This window comes from Amyelois transitella, chromosome 6 (genome assembly GCF_032362555.1).
Source record: "Amyelois transitella isolate CPQ chromosome 6, ilAmyTran1.1, whole genome shotgun sequence".
In the NCBI taxonomy this organism is placed as follows: domain Eukaryota; kingdom Metazoa; phylum Arthropoda; class Insecta; order Lepidoptera; family Pyralidae; genus Amyelois; species Amyelois transitella.
In genome coordinates, this window is record NC_083509.1 from 1717005 (window position 1) to 1738020 (window position 21016).

The following is a 21016-nucleotide window of genomic DNA, read 5'->3' on the forward strand; positions in this document are numbered from 1 at the left end:
AAATAGCTGAACGTGGCCATTCAGTCTTTTCAAGCCTGTTGGTTCTGTCTACCCCGCAAGGGATATAGACGTGACCATATGTATGTATGTATGTATAAACTTTAGTCTATAATCTTTTTTATAACTGACGCAGATGGAGTCGTGTCTATATCTCTTGCGGGGTAGACAGAGCGAAAAGTCATGAAAATACTGAAAGGCCACGTTCAGTTCAGCTGTATGGCATTATGATAGAATTGAGATTGAAATAGTGACAGATTTTTAGCCCGGCTACAAGAGGAATCCCAAGTTGATTAGCATTTTCCTTAGTTGCCTTCTACGACAATGCTTTTAAATAAAAATATGAAGCAATTGAACTTATATCAAAATTTTCTGCTGATGGAGTAAAATAAGTGCGATGCCTTCTGCCTATCCATCTATAAATTTGCATTATAAGAGAAAGTTCACTTTATAATCTCACCGATAGAAAGAGTCAAGCAAAGTGCAAGTGTTTAATTTTCAAAAAGTGGATATTATATATTTTTTTATACATACCTTTATTTTTTTTACAAAGGAATTACTTATTTTTATGCAGGCCTAAATATCAAAGCATATCAAATCTACCACTAAAATAAACTATAAATGAAAAAAATAAACATCATATTTCAACCTTTTTTGTTTATTTTCATTCACGCCAACACTTTTGTAAACCCTAGTCAAAAGCTAATTACTAAATTATTTACTACATACATACATATGGTCACGTCTATATCCCTTGTGAGGTAGACAGAGCCAACAGTCTTGAAAGACTGAATGGCCACGTTCAGCTATTTGGCTTAATGATAGAATTGGGATTCAAATAGTGACAGGTTGCTAGCCCATCGCCTAAAAAAAAGAATCCCAAGTTTGTATCCCTATCCCTTAGTCGCCTTTTACGACATCCATGGAAAAGAGATGGAGTGGTCCTATTCTTTTTTGTATTGGTGCCGGTAACCACACGGCACTAAATTATTTAAATTAATTTATTTAAAAAATATTAACCAGTTTTTATTTTCCACCAGTATTGGCAGCGTGATAATCACCGCTTATCAAAAGCTAATTGACTGAATTATTTAAATTTATTTATTAAAAAAAAATAATTGGATTTATTTTCCACCAGTGTTGGAAGCGTGATAATCACCGCTTACGGAGTCCAGCTGATGTGGTACTCCAAGCCTGGCACCAAGGCCCTCCTCGTGATTGGACTGGCCGTGTTGGCAGCTAGTGGGGTGGCGAGGACCCACAGACGGAACGCGGATTGGAGAGATCGTGCGGCGCTTTTGAGGTACAAACAAACATATATATATAACAAATATATAACAAATATTTATTTATTTATTTAAACTTTATGCACGTAAAATGTATAACAGGTGGACTTAATGCCACAAGGCATTCTCTGCCAGTCGAACCTTCGGACCAAACTAAACAAATATATATATATAGTCACGTCAGAGATCGTGCGGCGCTTTTGAGGTCCAAACAAACATATGTATATATATATATATATATATATATATATATATATATATATATATATATATATAGTCACATCTTTATCTCTAAAAGGTTAACCCCAATAGTTTTGCAAAGTCTGAAAGGCCACGTTGAGGTTACGAATTATAACCAGCTTTTGCACGCAGCTCTACCTGGGGTAAACTGAAAAAGTTAATAAAAATAAATGAATCCTATTAATAATTTACGACCTAAATAATTATAACTATTTAGGTCGTAACATATTGATATTACTAACAGTCGCCAATATTAAAAGTTTTAAATGTGATGAAATAGTCTCGTGACACATAAAGCAACCGTTATAGAAAATATTGAACAAACGTTAAACAACGAAATATGGGTAATAATAAACGGCTGGCTCTTTTATGATGCAATTTCATCAGTTTTCAATGGAACTCTTACTGCCTTACTGCTTGCGCTTATTTATATTGAGGTCATAAACTATTTCAATTAACCTTTAGTTACGTGGGTTATAAATATATAATTTTATAACTAAAAAATTATATAACTTATAAATTGCTTGATGTTTACGTCAAAGTCGTGCATTAAGTATGTTTCTTTTTGCGTAAGAGTTGCGGAAAATTCTCTAAGTTTACCCTAAGGAATCTCAATGGAAGATGTTTATAATTTTTCGTCGAGAGATTTTAGATTTTACATATACTAGAATTGCTTATTATTTTTTTAATTATTAAGAACGCATAAGATTAGAAACTTTCCAAGGAAGAAAAAAAAATATTTAATTTTAGATTAATAATTATGTCTCGTATCGTGTTTTAGTCACCTACTCATTAACAGTATTCACCTTCATAAATAATTAAAACTAATATTTCGCGTGCCAGTTTTTGAAAGAAAAAATATTTCTATATATGTATATATTTAACAAACCCATTGAACGCCGGGGATATCTTAAAATGTATTAACACCAAAATTCTCGGTGAGGATATTCTCATTCAGTGACAAAAAGACAAAAAAAAAAAAAAAAAAAGAATTAACTCTACAATAAAAAACATTACACAATACAGTCCTATTTTCTCATAACACAAAATGTCCGTCAAGTAAACGGCAAACGATTTAAAATAAAGCAGACTCCTGCTGGGTATCAAATTACGAAATTCCGGGCATTCATAACACAGGGAAAATGTATTAAACATGATATAAAACGGTGCGATTTACACCTTGGGAAACTTGGCGATATTTGTAAAGACGCGGCTGTAGGGCAAGCTACGTGTGAACTTTATATTTTAAAGATATTTTGATTAATTTTTCACGAAATTAATAATAATTATGTCTATGTGTAACACACTTACATTTATATAATAATTTCTTTGTATTTTCGATACCGATGTGTTAATAAATAGAGGAAACTTTATTGGTTTATGCATCATAGTATAAAATAATATTAAAAGGCAATAAACAATCTACAAGAATTTGAATAATTTGTATATTTTTAAGCTAATCTACAGAAATGTGAATTAAGGTTTTTTTTAATTTCATTTCCAACTTATAATTAGTAATGCGTTAGTTAGTTGATGAAATTTTGTGTTCATACTCGTATCGACATATTTATTTGAATAGATGATAAATTATTATAAAATAAAAATGAGAGGTATTCACCAACATATGTATTTATATTTATGCAATGTTGACAAAAGCCACAAATAGTATAACTTGAAAGTATGAAATCTGTATCGATAATGACGTTGTAAGTACAATAACAGTAAGCTAAGTTTTAAAGCAAACAATTATTTGCATCATTTAAAAATCCCAGCAAATATTTACATAGGATTCGCTCTGTAAACTAGCAGTGAAGTGGAGGGCTTTCTTTACGACCTGCGCATTCGCGTAAATTACCTCCAAATGTGTTTTGTTCCAGAGCGGATTTAGTGACTTTGCCGCAAAACGCTAAACTGCACTACAACTTCGGGAACTTTCTACGGGAGAGCGAACAGCAAGACAGCGCCATCAAACATTATAAGGAAGCCTTGAGGTGAATACTAACATACATACATAAAATCACGCCTCTTTCCCGGAGGGGTAGGCAGAGACTACCTCTTTCCACTTGCCACGATCTCTGCATACTTCCTTCGCGTCATTCATATTCATAACTCACTTCGTGCAAGCTCGGCGGTTTCGGGTACTTTTGACCTGACCCTTTACCAGAATACTTTATTGCTCGTAATATTGTTAATGCATCGAGTTGTTATTTTATAGCTAGCCAGCTTTTTCAGCAGCTTCAAAATTGACCGCCGAATTTAATTAACAGGGTATCGTAAGACGATGGCCTACAATTATCCTACTAATATTATAAATGCGAAAGTTTGTGAGTACCTATGTCAGGATGTCAGTATGAATGTTTGTTACTCTTTCACGCAAATAATACTGAACCGATTACCATGAAATTTGGTATGTGGGTAGCTAAAGACCCAAAATAACATATAATATTAAATAACATATAAACTTTTGATCCTAGAGTTCCCGCGGGATTAATAGGGTTTTCATGCTTACCAAGTAACCGGCGGCCTCTAGTCTTATTATATTATCTACTCGTTTGATCATAGGATTAAACTATGTTTCTTATAACAGTTACATTATTCAGTACAGAAACGTTCACATTGAGTCAAATATTTCACTTTTCTGTTAAAACAATTGTTTTAGCTTAAATAAAACACATTTTCTTTGTACTTGCGCACGCAATTTTCATTAATACCTTTAAAGGCTTCTAATTTTAACACATGATAATTAAGTGAGAATTCAACTCAACACTTCGTGGTATTACGTTGGCTTTAGTAAGGTTAGATTTTATCTAGAAAATCTATGGTTTTCATATAGTTTTGATAAAAAATCTTTGATGTTATTATTATTACAACACGTTCGTGAAGCTTTATTTTAAGGGAAATAGTAGTTACATAATATCTTGTTAATGGTCCATTTTAATATACTAAATATTAAAAAAAGAATGACAGTTCTCTTTGCCGCAGTGTAGATAATATGTCTGTCTCAAAGTTATATAGTTTTTTGCATGATATCTATAGTCAGGTCATGCTATTAACCTGTAAAACTTGTAAAATCCGGCAAAAAGTTCTTTCGCCGTAAAAGTTTTGTAGAAAATATATACCTAAAGATTAATTTACATATGTAGGTAAATAAAGGAAACAAAATACAAAAAGAACTTACACTAAAGTCCTAAGATTCTGTCTTCCCTTGTGGAAAAGACGCACAGAAGTGGAAAGAGGTAGTCTCTGCCCACCCCTCCGGGAAAGAGGCTTGATTTTATGTATGTATATATATTATATATATATGTATATTTTTTATTAAAAATAATATTATATCCAGGTTGTGGCCCAGCTACGCCAGTGCCCATAACAACATCGGCACCCTGGTGTCAGGGTTGGACAACGCCGAACACCACTTCTTGCAAGCGATCAAATTCAATAAACACCATGTCAATGCACATTACAATCTTGGAAAGCTTTACAAGTAAGTTTTTATACATTCGTGCCGTGTGGTACCCGGCACCAGTACAAAAAAGAATAGGACCACTCCATCTCTTTCCCATGGATATCGTAAAAGGCGACCAAGGAATAGGCTTACAAACTTGAAATTCTTCTTTAGGCGATGGGCTATCAACCTTTCACTATTTGAATCTCAATTCTATCATTAAACCAAATAGCTGAGCGTGGCCTATCAGTCTTTTCAAGACTGTTGGCTCTGTCTACCCCACAAGGGATATAGACGTGACCATATGTATGTATGTATGTTTTTATACATTCAAGTCACCCTGAATAATAATGTAAGGGAGTGACTGAATCATAAAAATTCAGTCTACCTCGCTGGGTACATTAGTCATGACTATATATTATGTATGTATGTTTCTTTGTTTTTTATTGAAAATAAAGACTGATCGATTATTCTAGAAAAAGCGGTCGCGTACAACAAGCCGTCACAATGCTGGAGAAATGCATATGGTTGCAGCCGAAGTTTGTCCAAGCCCACGTGGAGTTACTCTCTTTGAAACCTGAGGAAGACAAGAGATCAATACTTACTAAGCTTCTGGAATTGGAACCTAGGAACTGGGAGCATTACGTGTTGTACGGAGATTGGTTTAGGACTAAGGGTAAGTATATACTCTCCTAGTACATACATACATAAAATCACGCCTCTTTCCCGGAGGGGTAGGCAGAGACTACCTCTTTCCACTTGCCACGATCTCTGCATACTTCCTTCGCTTCATCCACATTCATAACTCTCTTCATGCAAGCTCGGCGGTTTCGGGTACTTTTGACATGACCTTTACTCTCCTAGTAGGTATTGTTAAGGATTTAGTATTCTCAATTTAAACAATGAGGGATTTAGTATTCTGAATTAAAAAAAAGTAAGACTTGTTTAATAGTGTCACGTTGCAATGTGCCATTTGGAATAGAATTTGTTTCTTGAAAAATTCACATCCACACTTAGTAATCGAGAGAAAATAATTGCACTCTTTTATGTTTGTAAAGAATAAATTAAAAAAACTACTAGATAGATTTTCACGAAATGAGTTTAACTTCGGGAGTAACATAGACAATTGTAAATATATGTATTGTTCTTTTCAACTGAAAATTAAAGAAACTTCAGAACATTACACTGTTAATAATTCTGTCACTAAAGTATTACATAAAATTCTTTTGTAATAAAAAAAAAACAATACAAATTTTAGAACGAATATTTATCATTAGGATATCAAATAAGTACGTTATGTTTATTTTAATAAAAACGAATATGCAGTTTGATTTTATTAAAAATTGTAGTTTTATAATATGATGAAAAATGCAAATAATATACCTAATCAAAAAATGTTTAAGCCAGAATTCTAGTGATTTTTATTAACTTCTATTTATAGATAATATTTATTCAGCTTAACGTATAAAACAATAAAAACATTTTAACAGAAGCTGAACAAAGTAATAGTAAAATTATAATTTTGTAAGATCTATATGCATAATTTAAAAATAAACATACATATATGTATTTATTCATTATCACGTCATGATTTGAATTGTATTTTTATTGCAAAGATGTAAGTTACACTTATTTTAACTACTAAGTTCAAGTATTCCAAAGCCTTACTTGTAAAGATACGTTGACAGACTGATATGAAATTGATATTATATTCGTAAGATTGACGTAATTTACCCATTTTATTAACTGTACAATTCATCAGAAAAAAATCAGCGAGCTGTCACCCAACTACTACATTTTTACTTTTGTTTACTAATTCGATAGAGATAAAGTTCGTAACTTTGTTAGTTTGTAAAGGCTAATCTTTGAAAACCCTGAACCGATTATGAAAAGTCTTTCATCGTCAAATAGGTACATTGTGCTACGGGAATTGTAAACTTTTCAGCGGTAAATCCTTTATTGGAATCGTAAAGATAATAAAAACATTAATTGGTTGCTAAAAGAACTGTTTTTTTTTTTCACTTACCTCATATAAATAACTGGCTGTGCCCGCGACTTCGTCCGCGTGGAATAGTTAATCTGGGCATCACTAAAGCCCTCAAGGATGAATAATTTTACCCGTTTTTCACGAATTCCAATATTTCTTTGCTCCTATTAGTTGCAGAGTGATGTTATATAGCCTAAAGCCTTTCTCGATAAATGGACTATTCAACGCAAAAATAATTTTTCAATTCGAACTGGCACTTCTTGAGATAAGCGCGTTCAAACAAACAAACCCTTCAACTTTATAACATTAGTATAGATTATAAAAATATATAAAGAAAAGTATCCATTTTACTTACCAAAATGTAAAAAAATTATGATGTATAAAATACGAACAACTGATACAATATTCACTTGTACATTCGAGCTTTTGAATTGCAGGCTTCCCGGCGCCAGCGTCCAAGTACTACTTGGAAGCTCTGCGGATGAACTTTAGGCATCGTTACGTGGAGAAGCTCGTCCGATCTGATCTCATTTCGCTGAGATCTACAGCACTTATGTACAGATCTTTAGGACAAAAGTCCAGGATCTTGCAGTTAATAACTAGGTGAGTTTGAATTCTTGAGAATATTTTAACTTTTTGGTATTTGTACGTTTTTCAATTGTTCAGTTTTTAATGTTTTCTTTATTATTGGTAAGTTTTCATTTCGAATAGGGAGCTAATCCACTACAATATCTGATTTCAATTCTTGTTAAAGTCAATAAGATTATGATTGATTTTATCATCATTAAAATTCTAGTACATCGTATTATGATTGTGGATGGAGCGAAAGAAGTTAGCAGTGATCATGGCAAGTGTGATTTTAAGTACATATGATGATGATACATACATACATGCATATAGACACGTCTATATCCCTTGCGGGGTAGACAGAGCCAACAGTCTTGAAAAGACTAAATGGCCACGTTCAGCTATTTGGCCTAACGATAGAATTGAGATTCAACTAGTGACAGGTTGCTAGCCCATCGCCTAAAAGAGAATCCCAAGTTTATAAGCCTATCCCTTAGTCGACTTTTACGACATCCATGGGAAAGAGATGGAGTGGTCCTATTCTTTTTTGTTTTGGTGCCGGGAACCACACAGTTATAAACGGTTCAAGTAATTATCTGACTAAAATATACCTGGTTCTTCGCACGAGTACCAACATCGTAGTATAATTGTGGATGGAGCGAAAGAAGTATGCAGTGATTATGGAAAACGTGATTTTAAGTACATATGATGATGATGATGATTAATTTTGTTCACCAGATGGCACACCTGGCGTCGGGGCTGGCCAAGCGCTGGCGCACACGTTTACTTGAGAGACTGGCGTCTCAAGATGGAGCTGGAGGGACGGTCGCAGGTTTACTCCCGAGCTGTGAGCCCTATTGTACGATATTTTGTTTTTAAGGCCAAGCTTTTACTATGGGGTGCCGTGTGGTTCCCGGCACCAGTAGAAAAAAGAATAGGACCACTCCATCTCTTTCCTATGGATGTTGTAAAAGGCGATTAAGGGATAGGCTTACAAACTTGGGATTTTTTTTAGGCGATGGGCTAGCAACCTGTCACTATTTGAATCTCAATTCTATCATTAAGACAAATAGCTGAACGTGACCTGTCAGTCTCTCAGGACTACTGGTACTGGCTCTGTCTGCCCCGCAAGGGATACAGATGTGATTATATGGATGGATGGATATGGATAAATTATCAGTCAGTCAGTCAGTCACTATTCCAGTTTTACTGCCCTCGCATCACTCACCATATTCCTTTCTTCACAGAAATCTACAAAGTGTTTTGACCACACACAACTGTCAGCAGATGGTAATTTACAAGAAAAACCTCATCCAGTGCAGGAACCTTTAGTACAGACCTCCAAAAGTGTAACTCCTAACAAGAGTGACAAAAGTGATTGTGGTAAAAAGTGCACAACAAAAAAACGTGTATCATTATCCTCCCAAATCAAAATGACACATAACAAATCCGAGACTGATGATAAGAAGAAATGTGATCTGCATAGAAAAGATAAAACTGTTAAGAATAACGATGTGCCTATAGCCGGCCCTTTATCAGATCACATTCTGTTGAAAACATTCTAATTAATGTGTGATAAAATAAGCGTGTAAGTAGTGACGCTTGCAAATATTGTTTTGTGAAATGAAATTAGATATAATCATGCAGACAATATCGCAAGAATGTAGGTAAGGAAATGAGAGTTGTTTGAAATTCTATTAGTTATCTGTGAATATGAATAATTATCGATCGTATTTTGTTTTTTTGATCTTTCATGTAATATTTGATTTTTTTAAATAAATGTATTGTATAATTGTCATGGATGTCGTAAAAGGGGACTAAGGGGTAGGATAATAAAATTGGGATTCTTCTTTTATGCAACCTGCCATTATTTGAATTTCAATTCCATCTTTAAACCATACGGTTGAACGTGTCTACCCCGTAAGGGATTTAAACGTAATTATATTAATGATTAAAAAATATATGATTCTTATACCTCCTGGCTTAAGTTGTGAAGGTTTCCTCGCGATATTTTCCCTCACCGTAATAAATAAATATATGATTTTTTACTACTATAGCTAATAATTTATGACGTTATCTGAATTAGATCTCTTCATAGATAAGCTAACTGGAACAGTTTATTGAGTATGCTGTAATAAATTTTCTTCGTAAAAATACATTTACAAACAAATATTTTTGAGAAATTTATGAAAATACCCCTTCCTTAATTAAGACTCAATTGACTGGGCAATTGACACAATGAATTAGGTATTTATGATAGATCGTCTTTTTAAATTGTTATTGTATAATTTACACTAATTTTTTTTACCTGCTTATGCTTTTATAATCCTTATTGTTGACATTTTTGCAAAATTAATTTGGCGAAGTCAATGAATATGAAACAATTTCTTTAAAAAATATACAAATATATTAATGACATATTCTAATGGAATTCCAAGCAATGAAAACATTAGATAGGTAACTAATTTGTAGGTTTGTAGAAATTGAAAAATGAAAATATATTTTTGTCAATGGTTCAGAATAGGCGATTTTTTAAACAATGTTCACTAAGTTTTTACGCTAGTGTTAGAAGTTTATTGTGTTATAAACAGCTTTATAAATGTTATAGGTATTTACTTATAATACATGTCAAATATCACACTTACATACGTATACACACACGTGATAGTCACGTCTATATCTCTTGCGGGACAGACAGGGCCTACAGTGTTTTAAAGACTGAAAGGCCACGTTCAGCTGTATAGCTTTATAATGCAATTCCATTATAAAGCGATCCATACGTTGCCCATCGGTCTTTTCAAGACTGTTGACTCTATCTACCCCGCAAGGGATATAGGCGTGATAATATGTATGTTATTTCTACCATTTATAAAGCTGTTTGTATATATTGAAAATGTGCCAGATAGCTTACAAAATCGCTTAGTAACAGGATAAGAATCACCAATGCTTTCTGCATAAGGACTACATTTTGTACAGTTGGTAATGTCCGAGCAATGTATTCTAAACACAGAAATTTGAATAATCAAGCAATAAAATCGATTGTACACTTGATTATTCAGATTACTATTATTTTATTATTCAGATTTCTGTATTGAAATGGTGTTATAACCGAACATCTCAATAGTAAGAATGTACATATTATTAAGTTAGACATAATGGCACATGCAAAAGCTTTGAATGTACCTACTGAGAATAAACAATTGAATTACTTTTGTTGTTATTTTATTTAAAAAATTTTATTACGAGAATAACATGGTGAGAAAAGGGGATGAGCGTCAGTGGTCTAATCGGTAATGTGCCCGGTTAATATGCGTGATGCGCAGAAAGGTACAGGTTCAAATTCCACCTCGGCCATGTACCAATGGCTATTTTCAAAATTATGTATGTCAGTTTGAATACTAACCGATGCTCTTACGGTGAGGGAAAACATCGTGAGGAAACCTGCACATTCAGGCAATTGGATGTGTAACCATAGATCCAATAAGGGTTAGGTTTACCTGCAAAGGTTGCAGAGATCAGATGGGAGTCCCTTCGAGTCAAAACCTGATTCACCCAATCCAGGATCCATGGTCAAAGGCACACCTCGGGCTCCTCTCCATAGAGGTGAGGATGCAAACGGGACTAAAGCCAGGAGGAAGAAGATGGTGAGGAAAGGGAAGCTTCTGCACTTCCTGTGAATAAAAAGTAAGTAGAGTGGGAATGTCCTGATAAAAAATAGACTAAGTTTGACCTCGAAATTTTTACTATAGGTCATTCATTCATTCATATTATCACGTTTTTATCCCTCGCAGAGTTGACAGAGCCAGCAGTCGTGAAAGACTTGAGATACAAATAGTGACAGGTTGAAAAGAGATGGAGTGGTCGAATTCCTTTTAATATCGATACCGGGAACCACAAGACACTATAATAACTATAGCTATATATAAAACCATACAACATTTAATTAAAATCGAAAAGACTAAACTAAGGTAGTTTAAACCGGCTTCAAAAAAGGCGGAGGTACTCTATTCGACTGTATTTTTAGAATGTAAGTACCTTTGCCTAACTCTAAAGTTTACTGTCGCTTCCAAAGCGTCAGTGCAGAAGAAGCGGTGACCAACTGCTTTGCAGCATTTTCTTCAGTAACGTCACCTTCACAATTATCCAAACTTAGAATAGAAATGTGGACAAGAGAATACATTAGTATGATACATTAATTTATATAAATTGCACATGCACCTGCATATTGCACCTGTTAAACGACCGGCCTCTTATCCGTTCCAGCTTCTAAAAGACAGACTATATTATATCCATTTATAAACCTCAGTATCCTCGAATCAGCAGGATGTCTAATTGTCCTTCATATTAATTAGTAACGTCATTGTTTCAGGCTCAGGCAATCTGAGATCTGAAAACAAAGGGACACAAGTAGGCTTTAATTACAATTGTGATTTACTACGTCCGCGTGGAATCAACCCCGCGGGAATTTTTAATAAAAGAATAGGTGCCAAAATGTATCTCAATTCCATCATAAAGCCAAACAGCTGAACGTGGCCTATTAGTCTTTTCAAGTTCTTTCTTGGCTCTGTCTACCCCGCAAGGGATATAGACGTGATTATATGTATGTATGTATGATTAGGTGCAATATATTTATATCAATAACTTGTCTCTGAATTTCATAATTAAATAATATTACTTTTTCTGTTAGAAAAAACATCATAAATGAAGATAGTTTTTATACTTAATCTAACTTAATCTATACTTAATGGTAGTCAGAGAGCTATTGTGAGACGCACCTGGACTAACGATAAGTGGATGACAAAAAATGAGTATTTTCATATGGAAAGAAATAGTTAAGTAGTAATTATTAATTATACTAACTAGTATAGGACTATTATACTAACTAGTATAGTTTATATAGCAGCAGTATAGGACCACTCCATCTCGTTCCCATGGATGTCGTAAAAGGCGACTAAGGGATAGGATTATAAACTTGGGATTCTTCTTTTAGGCGATGGGCTAGCAACCCGTCACTATTTGAATCTCAATTCTATCATTAAGCCAAACCGCTGAACGTGGCCTATCAGTCTTTTCAAGACTGTTGGCTCTGTCTACCCCGTAAGGGATAAAGACATGATCATATGTATGTATGTATACTAACTAGTTTCTGCGCGGGCTGCGCTTCCGTGGGAAATTACAGTAAAAGGTGGCATATGCTACTATCGAATGTCTAGTCTATATCTGTGCCAAGTGCAGTAGTTTTTGAGTTTATTCGTTACGAACATAAAAAAAAACAATTCTTTATTATCAGTGTGGATGTTATTAGAAATACATCGCTATCAAAATAATTATCGATTACAATTATATGACTAAAAGAAATGACTTTGTTTTTAATTATTATTTTTTTTGTATCTTTACATCAGGCGTAAAATTAAAGCCATTTATTTCCATTCAATGCTTAACCTGATCTTATCCTTCCTTTCTCCTGGTTTTAGTTCCGGGTGCATCCTTATCACTCTGGAAAGGCGCCCGGGGTATGCCTTTGACCATGCATCTTGGATTGAGTCAGGTTTTTACACTAAGCGACTCCCATTTGACCTTCGCAACCATTGCAGGTAAACTTGACCCTTATTGCATCGACTATGGTTACACCTCCAATTGTCTGAATGTGCAGGTTTATTCATAATTTTTTTTTCCCTCACCATGACAGCATCAGTTAAGCTTAACCTGATTTTATAATTAACATACATACATGCATACATATGGTCACGTCTATATCCCTTGCGGGGTAGACAGAGCCAACAGTCTTGAAAAGACTGAATGGCCAGGTTCAGCTATTTGGCTTAATGACAGAATTGAGATTCAAATAGTGACAGGTTGTTAGCCCATCGCCTAAAAAAGAATCCCAAGTTTGTAAGCCTATCGCTTAGTCGCCTTTTTCGACATCCATGTGAAAGAGATGAAGTGGTCCTATTCTTTTTTGTATTGGTGCCGGGTACCACACGGCACTAAGTTTAACTTGAACTGAAAGTTAGCGGTAATGTCATTCGCCAAAGTTAACAACGCCTAGTGCTGTGAAATAAGTTAACATTTCTGGCTGCACAATTGCACATTGTTCGAATTGTTTTGTAAATTGGTTTTAGGAACATTTATGTATCCAAATTATATGAATAAAATTCATCTCAGTTACAGGGAGCTATTGAAAAATACGACAAATGAGATCCATATTTGTAAATTGACATCCGGTGGAAATGCTGCAGTGTAGTTTGTACCGCCGCTTCTTCTACACTTGCAATTTGGAAGCGATAGATATATAAATATAGATAAAGATAAGATATAAAAATAATTATTGTACTTAAGTTATGTTGCCGTAATTAAGCGATACTTTGTATCCTATTTTGAAAACTAGTTATTAAAATCTGTATTTTAGAATTTCTCTTTTTCAAATAACTATGGACTAAAATGATAGTGGTTACCTAGTTTTAGTAATGTATATTTTAAGACATTTTAAATGATATTTGTTTATAAGCAAAAGTATTTTTATTTTTAAGGAAACAAAAATGAACCTTGATACTTAAAGAACAAGATAGCTATATAAGATATATTTTTACAAACATTACATTTGTAAATTATTACATTGCTCCAAGGTAAAGTGCGTAAAACATTTGTTGCATTTAAATTATATTTTACTATCACTAAACAGATGAAAATTGTATCACAAACTTCTAATGAAAGATATTTAACTTAAATTTACAAAGTTCAAATCAAAAGTTGGCAAAAATGTGGTAATTAAATCTTAACAACAGAAGTGTTGATCAAAGTTTAAATGAAGGCGAATAGTTGAATCCCAGATAAAAGATGGAAGTAGATGTTGTAAACCTCAATTTATTGCTATTCGATTATGTTCTAAAAGTTGTAAAAAGCTTAAGTTTCAGGACTAATTTTTGTTTTTAATTAATATACATAATTTTTATAAGTATTCAGTCTTAAAAATATTTATATTACAATTTGGTTTATAAAAAAAATAATTTTTGTTCTTAATCTATGAAATTAGTTCAAATAATTTTGTATCATACAAATTTATAATTAACTTCTTATTGTAGAGAGAGACGGAAACCACAAATAAAAAAATCTCATACCAATTAAATGGTGATTGGCTAGCAAAAGCAACATGTTACTATTTTTTTTCAATCTCACTTCTCTCAAACGTCAAACCGATACAATGATATGCGTAGTATATACAAGTAATATATCTTGCCGTGTCTTCTCAATTCTGTGATCCACAAGCCTAACCCACTCGCATACCACTGCAAATGACTAATCTTAAAACGGAACTTACGACCCAGAATGAATGGACAAACTTGGATAATTGAGCTTAACCTTACATAAATAAATACCTTTATATCTATGAATGAACCTGTCACTATTTGAATCTCAATTCTATCTTAAAACCAAAAAGCTGAACGTGACCTGTCAGCCTTTTCGAGACTGTTGGCTCTGTCTACCCCGCAAGGGATATAGACGTGATTATATGTATGTATGTATATCTATGAATAGCTCCTAATATAGAAGGCCAATTTGTATGATTTTGATGATCCAAGAAAAGGGATATGTCCTTTCTCTCCTCCCTCTCTCTCTTACCTTAAAGATAGAAAGAGAGGGAAGAAAGAACAAATACCATAATTAATAGAACGTAGATCATGATCAATAACTCGTATGTAGACTTCCTTGCGATGTTATCCTTCAACACAAAAAAATAATGTAAATATGGGATGTACTGATCAGGTCTTTTCCTTGCGGTGCATAGCCGAAAAGTTTTTGGCCAAGAGTCAAAAAGTCTATTGCACATTCGTAGATCTGGAAAAGGCCTATGACAGAGTTGAGAGGAATGAATTGTGGTCAGCACTTTCTATGCATGGGGTGAGCAGTCTCTTAATACGAGCACTGAAATCCTTATATGAGGATTCGAGTGCTTGTGTCAGGATAAACGGAGCGCACACTGAGTGGTTTAAGATTGAGAAAGGCGTTAGGCAAGGATGTGTTGCGTCACCGTGGCTGTTCAACCTATTTATGGATAGCTGTTTGACAGATTTGAAAGAGTCTAAAAGTGGATTAAGGATGAATGAGTTACTCGTCAAATGTCTGCTCTATGCCGACGATCAGGTTATACTGGCGTCATCAGCGGAGGAGTTACAGGAGATGGTAAACTGTATGCATGAAGCTTTAAAAGAGAAAGGAATGAAAGTGAACGTAAGTAAAACTAAAACACTGGTTTTTGAAATGGAGAAAGAAATGACAGCATGTAATATTTTGATTGGAGGAGAAAAAGTGGAGCAAGTGAAAGAGTTTGTATATCTAGGATCAAAGTTTACATCAGATGGCAAGTATGATAGTGATATTGAAAGGAGAGTGAACGCGGGGAACATGGTGAATGGAGCTTTGCATGCCTTTATGAGCAGTCAGAAACTATCCAAAAAGGCTCGACTGGCTGTGCACAGGGGCGTGTTGGTCCCGACATTAATGTATGGGAGTGAAAGTTGGGTATGGCAAAAGAAGCATGAAAGCAGAATAAATGCAGTGGAAATGAGAGCGTTAAGGAGTATGATGGGTGTGAAATTGAGTGACAGGATAAGGAACAGCGTGATAAGGGAATGTTGTGATGTGAAAGAAGATGTAGTTACAGGAATAGAAAAGGGTATGTTAAGATGGTTCGGTCATGTGGAGAGGATGAATGAAAGCAGGTTGACTAAGCAGATATACAAGGAGAGTGTGGAGGGAAAGGTCGGAGTGGGAAGACCTAGACGAACGTATCTTGATCAAATTAAGGACGTCCTGGTAAAGGGTCAGGTCAAAAGTACCCGAAACCGCCGAGCTTGTATGAAGAGAGTTATGAATGTGGACGAAGCGAAAGAAGTATGCAGAGATCGTGGCAAGTGGAAAGAGGTAGTCTCTGCCTACCCCTCCGGGAAAGAGGCGTGATTTTATGTATGTATGTATGTACAAAAAAATATTTACATACATCTGTATAATCACATCTATATCCCTTGCGGGGGAGCCATTAGTGTTGAGACTGAAATGTCACATTCAGATGTATGGCTTAATGGTGGAATTAACATTCGAATAGTGACAGGTTGCACTCCCATCCCACATATTTTCCGCTAATTTTTTTTTGTAAACATACCATATTGTCGGATTAATAATAGCAGCGTTCTTTAACGAGCAAACCCGTGAACAAGCACATATACATATAGCTACTAAGCATCTGTTGAGCGTCCTGTATCTTCTACTTACGTGCCGTGGCACGTACAACCTTAATCTGCAGACATTAGCTTGGATATAGGCCTCACATCTTGAGGCGTCTAGGTTTATCCATACAGCCTTCAAACATGTGTATCTATCTGATGATGAATATGATAATACCCTTTGCTCAAAATCCTATTCAGGAATATTTTCTAGTAAGCCAGTAAACAATTCCTTTTATAAATATATGTATGTCAGGCCTTTACTCGTTACGGAGTAGACAAGGTCAACAGTCTCGAAAATACTGAAAATTATGTTCTGCTGTAGAGCTTCATGATGGAATTGAGATTCAAATAGTGACCTAAAAGAAAAATAATGTTAGTAAAGATCATACCGATTTATTTCGTTCATTCATTCATATAGTCACGTCTATATCCCTTGCGGTGTAGACAAAGCCAACAGTTGAAAGACTGATAAGCTACGTTCAGCTGTTTGGCTTTATGATAGAATTGAGATTCAAATAGTGAAAGGTTGCTGGCCAATCGCCTAGAAGAAAAATTCCAAGACAATAAGCCTTTCCCTTAATTAATAATAATAAATAATAACATGATATGTATCCCGTATTATAATAACTCAATCTGTATAATTTGTCCCGTATGTATGTACATACGGGACAAATTGTACAGATTGAGTTAGCCTCGAAGTAATTGGAAAAAACTAACATACTGTGCCGACCCAACGTAGAAAGTGGGAAAAGGTAACGACGAACAAGAAGAAGAAGAGTTAGCCTCCAAGTAAGAGTAGACTAGAGAGTAAGACTTGTGTTACGAGATACTAACTCAACGATATATTCTAATAAATGCTTATATAGATAAACATCCAAGACCCAGGCCAATCAGAAAAAGTTCTTTTCTCATCATGCCCTGGCCGGGATTCGAACCCGGGACCTCCGGTGTCACACACAAGCGTACTACCGCTGCGCCACAGAGGCTGTTAAATTGTCTTTGTTAATTAATTGTCTTTAATAATCTTCACGGTAATTAATGTAGTTTGCACACACACTATGTTTTATCATCACTACGAGACCAAATCCCCGTAGCATGGCACGCGCGAATAACTATCGTTGTCCCTTTTCACAGCATAATAAAAAGCGAAACAGCGATATTTTTTCGCGCGAAAAAAAAACGGCGCTTCGCGTTATAGGTACTACGGCGGCAGCGTGGAAACTTTAATATTGATAATAAAATACAGATATATAATAATTAAAATAATGTCCCTTTTGCAAAGGTTAGATAATGCTAATTTTTTTATCTTGTCACGATCTCTGCTTATTTTTTTCTTCATGCACATTCATAACTTATTTCAAGCCAGCTCGTCGGTTTAGGTAATTTTGACCTGACCTTTGGCCGGATTGTCCCCAATTTGATCAAGATATCCTTAATGCCTTCCCAACACACAATCCCAATATAAACCTGCTTTCAATCAAACTCATGACATTAATAAAACAAACCAAAAAAAAAAGTAAAACATTCTAAATTCAAACTGCTGAAAACGTTCCTCACCAGAATCATGTAACCGTACTCCAGAGAACTAATTCCTTGAGGAATGGGAGCGATGCGGCCGCGGGTGCACAAAGGGCGTTCAACAATCGCCTTACGCAAACAACGAACGTTTTATACTCGTACTGCGACACGAGCTATAGAGGCGGTAGATGTGGAGCGAAATATTAAATTATACATACATATGGTCACGTCTATATCCCTTGTGGGGCAGACAGAGCTCAGCTATTTGGCTTAATGATAGAATTAAGATTCAAATAGTGACAGGTTGCTAGCCCGTCGCCTAAAAAAAGAATCCCAATTTTGTAAGCCTATCCCTTAGTCGCCTTTTACGACATCCATGAGAAAGAGATGGATTGGTCCTGTTCTTTTTTTGTACTGGACCGTTGCTTAATCTGCTTTCATTCATACTCTCCGCATGACCAAACCATCTTCTGTCTCCTCGTTAATTTCACACTGCAATGACTGCGCTCTACAGTAGAATTGGATGCAAATGTGTTTGTGCAACATTCACGTTCGACGAATGGCTCCACGCAACGGTTTCTTGAATAAATTGAGTTGAACGTTTTAATTTGGCGGGAGCTTTTAGTCGGATTAAAACGTTCATTGCAATCTAGTCGTGTGCTATAAATCTGTAAGGGTTAATTGAAGTGAAATACGGGTGCCTGGGAGCTGTGTGGTATCTGTTATTTTCCATGTCGTAAGAGGTGTGCCGTGTAGTTCCCGGCACCAGTATTTTCAAAACTGTCGGCTCTGTCTACCCGACAAGACGTGACCATATGTATATGTCGTAAGAGGTGACTAATGGAATAAGCCCTTTTACAAAAACAAACACCTTTTTGTAGGGTCCTGCTATGTTTAGGGTCACGTTAAACGGCAATGGCGTCTTGTAACTGAACTTACGCACCCATTACTTCTTGGATGGTCATAAGCCATCATATACAAGTGATCATTGGCAGACCCTAGGCTCTTACTAAGAGATGAAGCAAGTTGACTTAGATTATACGATTATATTATTCTAAGAGAAAAGTTTGTTTGTTTGTAATATCTATATTGCATAGAAATTTATACAGTAACAAGAAAATAGTAAATACATAGTTATAAAAGAAATAAATCACTTGCAATGGCGGACTTATCCCATGAAGGGATCTCTTCCAGTCAACTGGTAAACAATAAAGGAAAAGATAATTCAGTAAAATTCAGTATTTTTTTTTTCTATTAAAATTAAGTTGAGGAACTGTGATAAAATTCGTTGTCAAATAGCACCAGGTGGCTAAACCACTAAATCAAGGAAAATTACCGAAATATCTACAATTATCTATATGCAACATGTATAGAAAAAAATTGTCTATGGATACGCTTTTAGGGAATTCCCTGCAACGCTCACAGAGACGCAAATTAATAAATCTGCTTAACCCAATATTAGACTGTTAGATAATACTATTAGCATTAAGACCGCCTATTGTACTTTACACATTGTAATTGCTACAATAAATAACATACATACATATAGTCACGTCTCAATCCCTTACGGGGTAGACAGAGCCAATAGTCCCGAAAAGACTGAATGGCCACGTTCAGCTACTAGGCTTAATGATGGTATTGAGATCCAAATAGTGACAGGTTGCTAGCCCATCGCCTAAAAAGGATCACAATTTTATAAGCATATCCCTTAGGCGCCTTTTACGACATCCATGGGAAAGAGATGGAGTGTTCCTATTCTTTTTTGTATTGGTGCCGGGAACCACACGGCACATTAAATAATACATATTAATAAAATAATATCAGTTTTCATTGTAAGCGGACGGAACCGAGGGATATCTCTAGTAATATAAATAAAGTATTGTAAGTAAGTAGTATATCTATTGTATAACATTATATACAAAGCCTAAGCTCATTTAAGCTATGATGAGCATAGAAATTTCGTCCAGCTGTTTAAGTTTGTGCGAGCTAAGTAAATCGTACACGAACAAGACACGCCATGTCCTGTAAATGCGAGGAATTAACATGGGGTCCTATTTTAAACATGTTCGTTACATAAAAATTTTATTTTAAGTACTTCATTAATATTGTGTGCGTGTAGTGTGAGTGATAAAAAGCGAGTGCCATGTGGTTCCCGGCACCAGTACAAAAAGAACAGGACACCTCTTACCCATGGATGTCGTAAAAGGCGACTAAGGGATAGGCTTACAAACGTGGGATTCATTTTTCAGGCGATGCACTAGCAACTTGTGACAATTTGAATCATAATTCTATCATTAAGCCAAATAGCTGAGCGTGGCCTATCAGTCTTTTCAAGACTGTTGGCTCTGTCTACCCCACAAGGGATATAGAAGTGACCATATGTATGTATGTAAAAGCAGAATAATGACAGATTTTACTTTCACCAAAGTTTAAGTATGGCAACACAAATTTTATTTCGCAACTTGCTAGTGTTTGGTTATTACGAGTAATAACAACCTGCCCTTATTATCAACTCATTGGCTATTAAAGCCATCAAGCTGAACGTGGCGTTTCAAACTTTTCGAGTGTATTTACTCTGGCTTCACCGTAAGATTAAAAGGCGTGATATAAAATGTAATTTTCAATGTCCAAAATTTAACGTTTCATCTTCTAAGGCCTCTTCTCAAGTCGAATTTTGGATAGCATAATTGCACATTGAAATTTTGAGTCGGTTGCCCGAAACTTCATATGGACAAATCCGTCGCAGGAACTTCAA

At 35.0% G+C, this 21016-nt stretch overlaps 1 protein-coding gene across 1 annotated transcript in view; it reads left to right on the plus strand.

Annotated features, from left to right (window-relative positions):
• Positions 1-9326, plus strand: part of LOC106142808 (protein O-mannosyl-transferase TMTC1) — an 86510-nt gene extending 77184 nt beyond the window's left edge. The window contains exons 8-14 of the mRNA XM_060944875.1: positions 1136-1300; positions 3401-3514; positions 4861-5004; positions 5442-5641; positions 7390-7555; positions 8258-8378; positions 8767-9326. Of these exons, the coding sequence (XP_060800858.1) occupies positions 1136-1300; positions 3401-3514; positions 4861-5004; positions 5442-5641; positions 7390-7555; positions 8258-8378; positions 8767-9084 (1228 nt within the window). The 3' untranslated portion in view covers positions 9085-9326. The remainder of the gene's footprint in view (positions 1-1135; positions 1301-3400; positions 3515-4860; positions 5005-5441; positions 5642-7389; positions 7556-8257; positions 8379-8766) is intronic.
• Positions 9327-21016: the final 11690 nt, after the last annotated feature.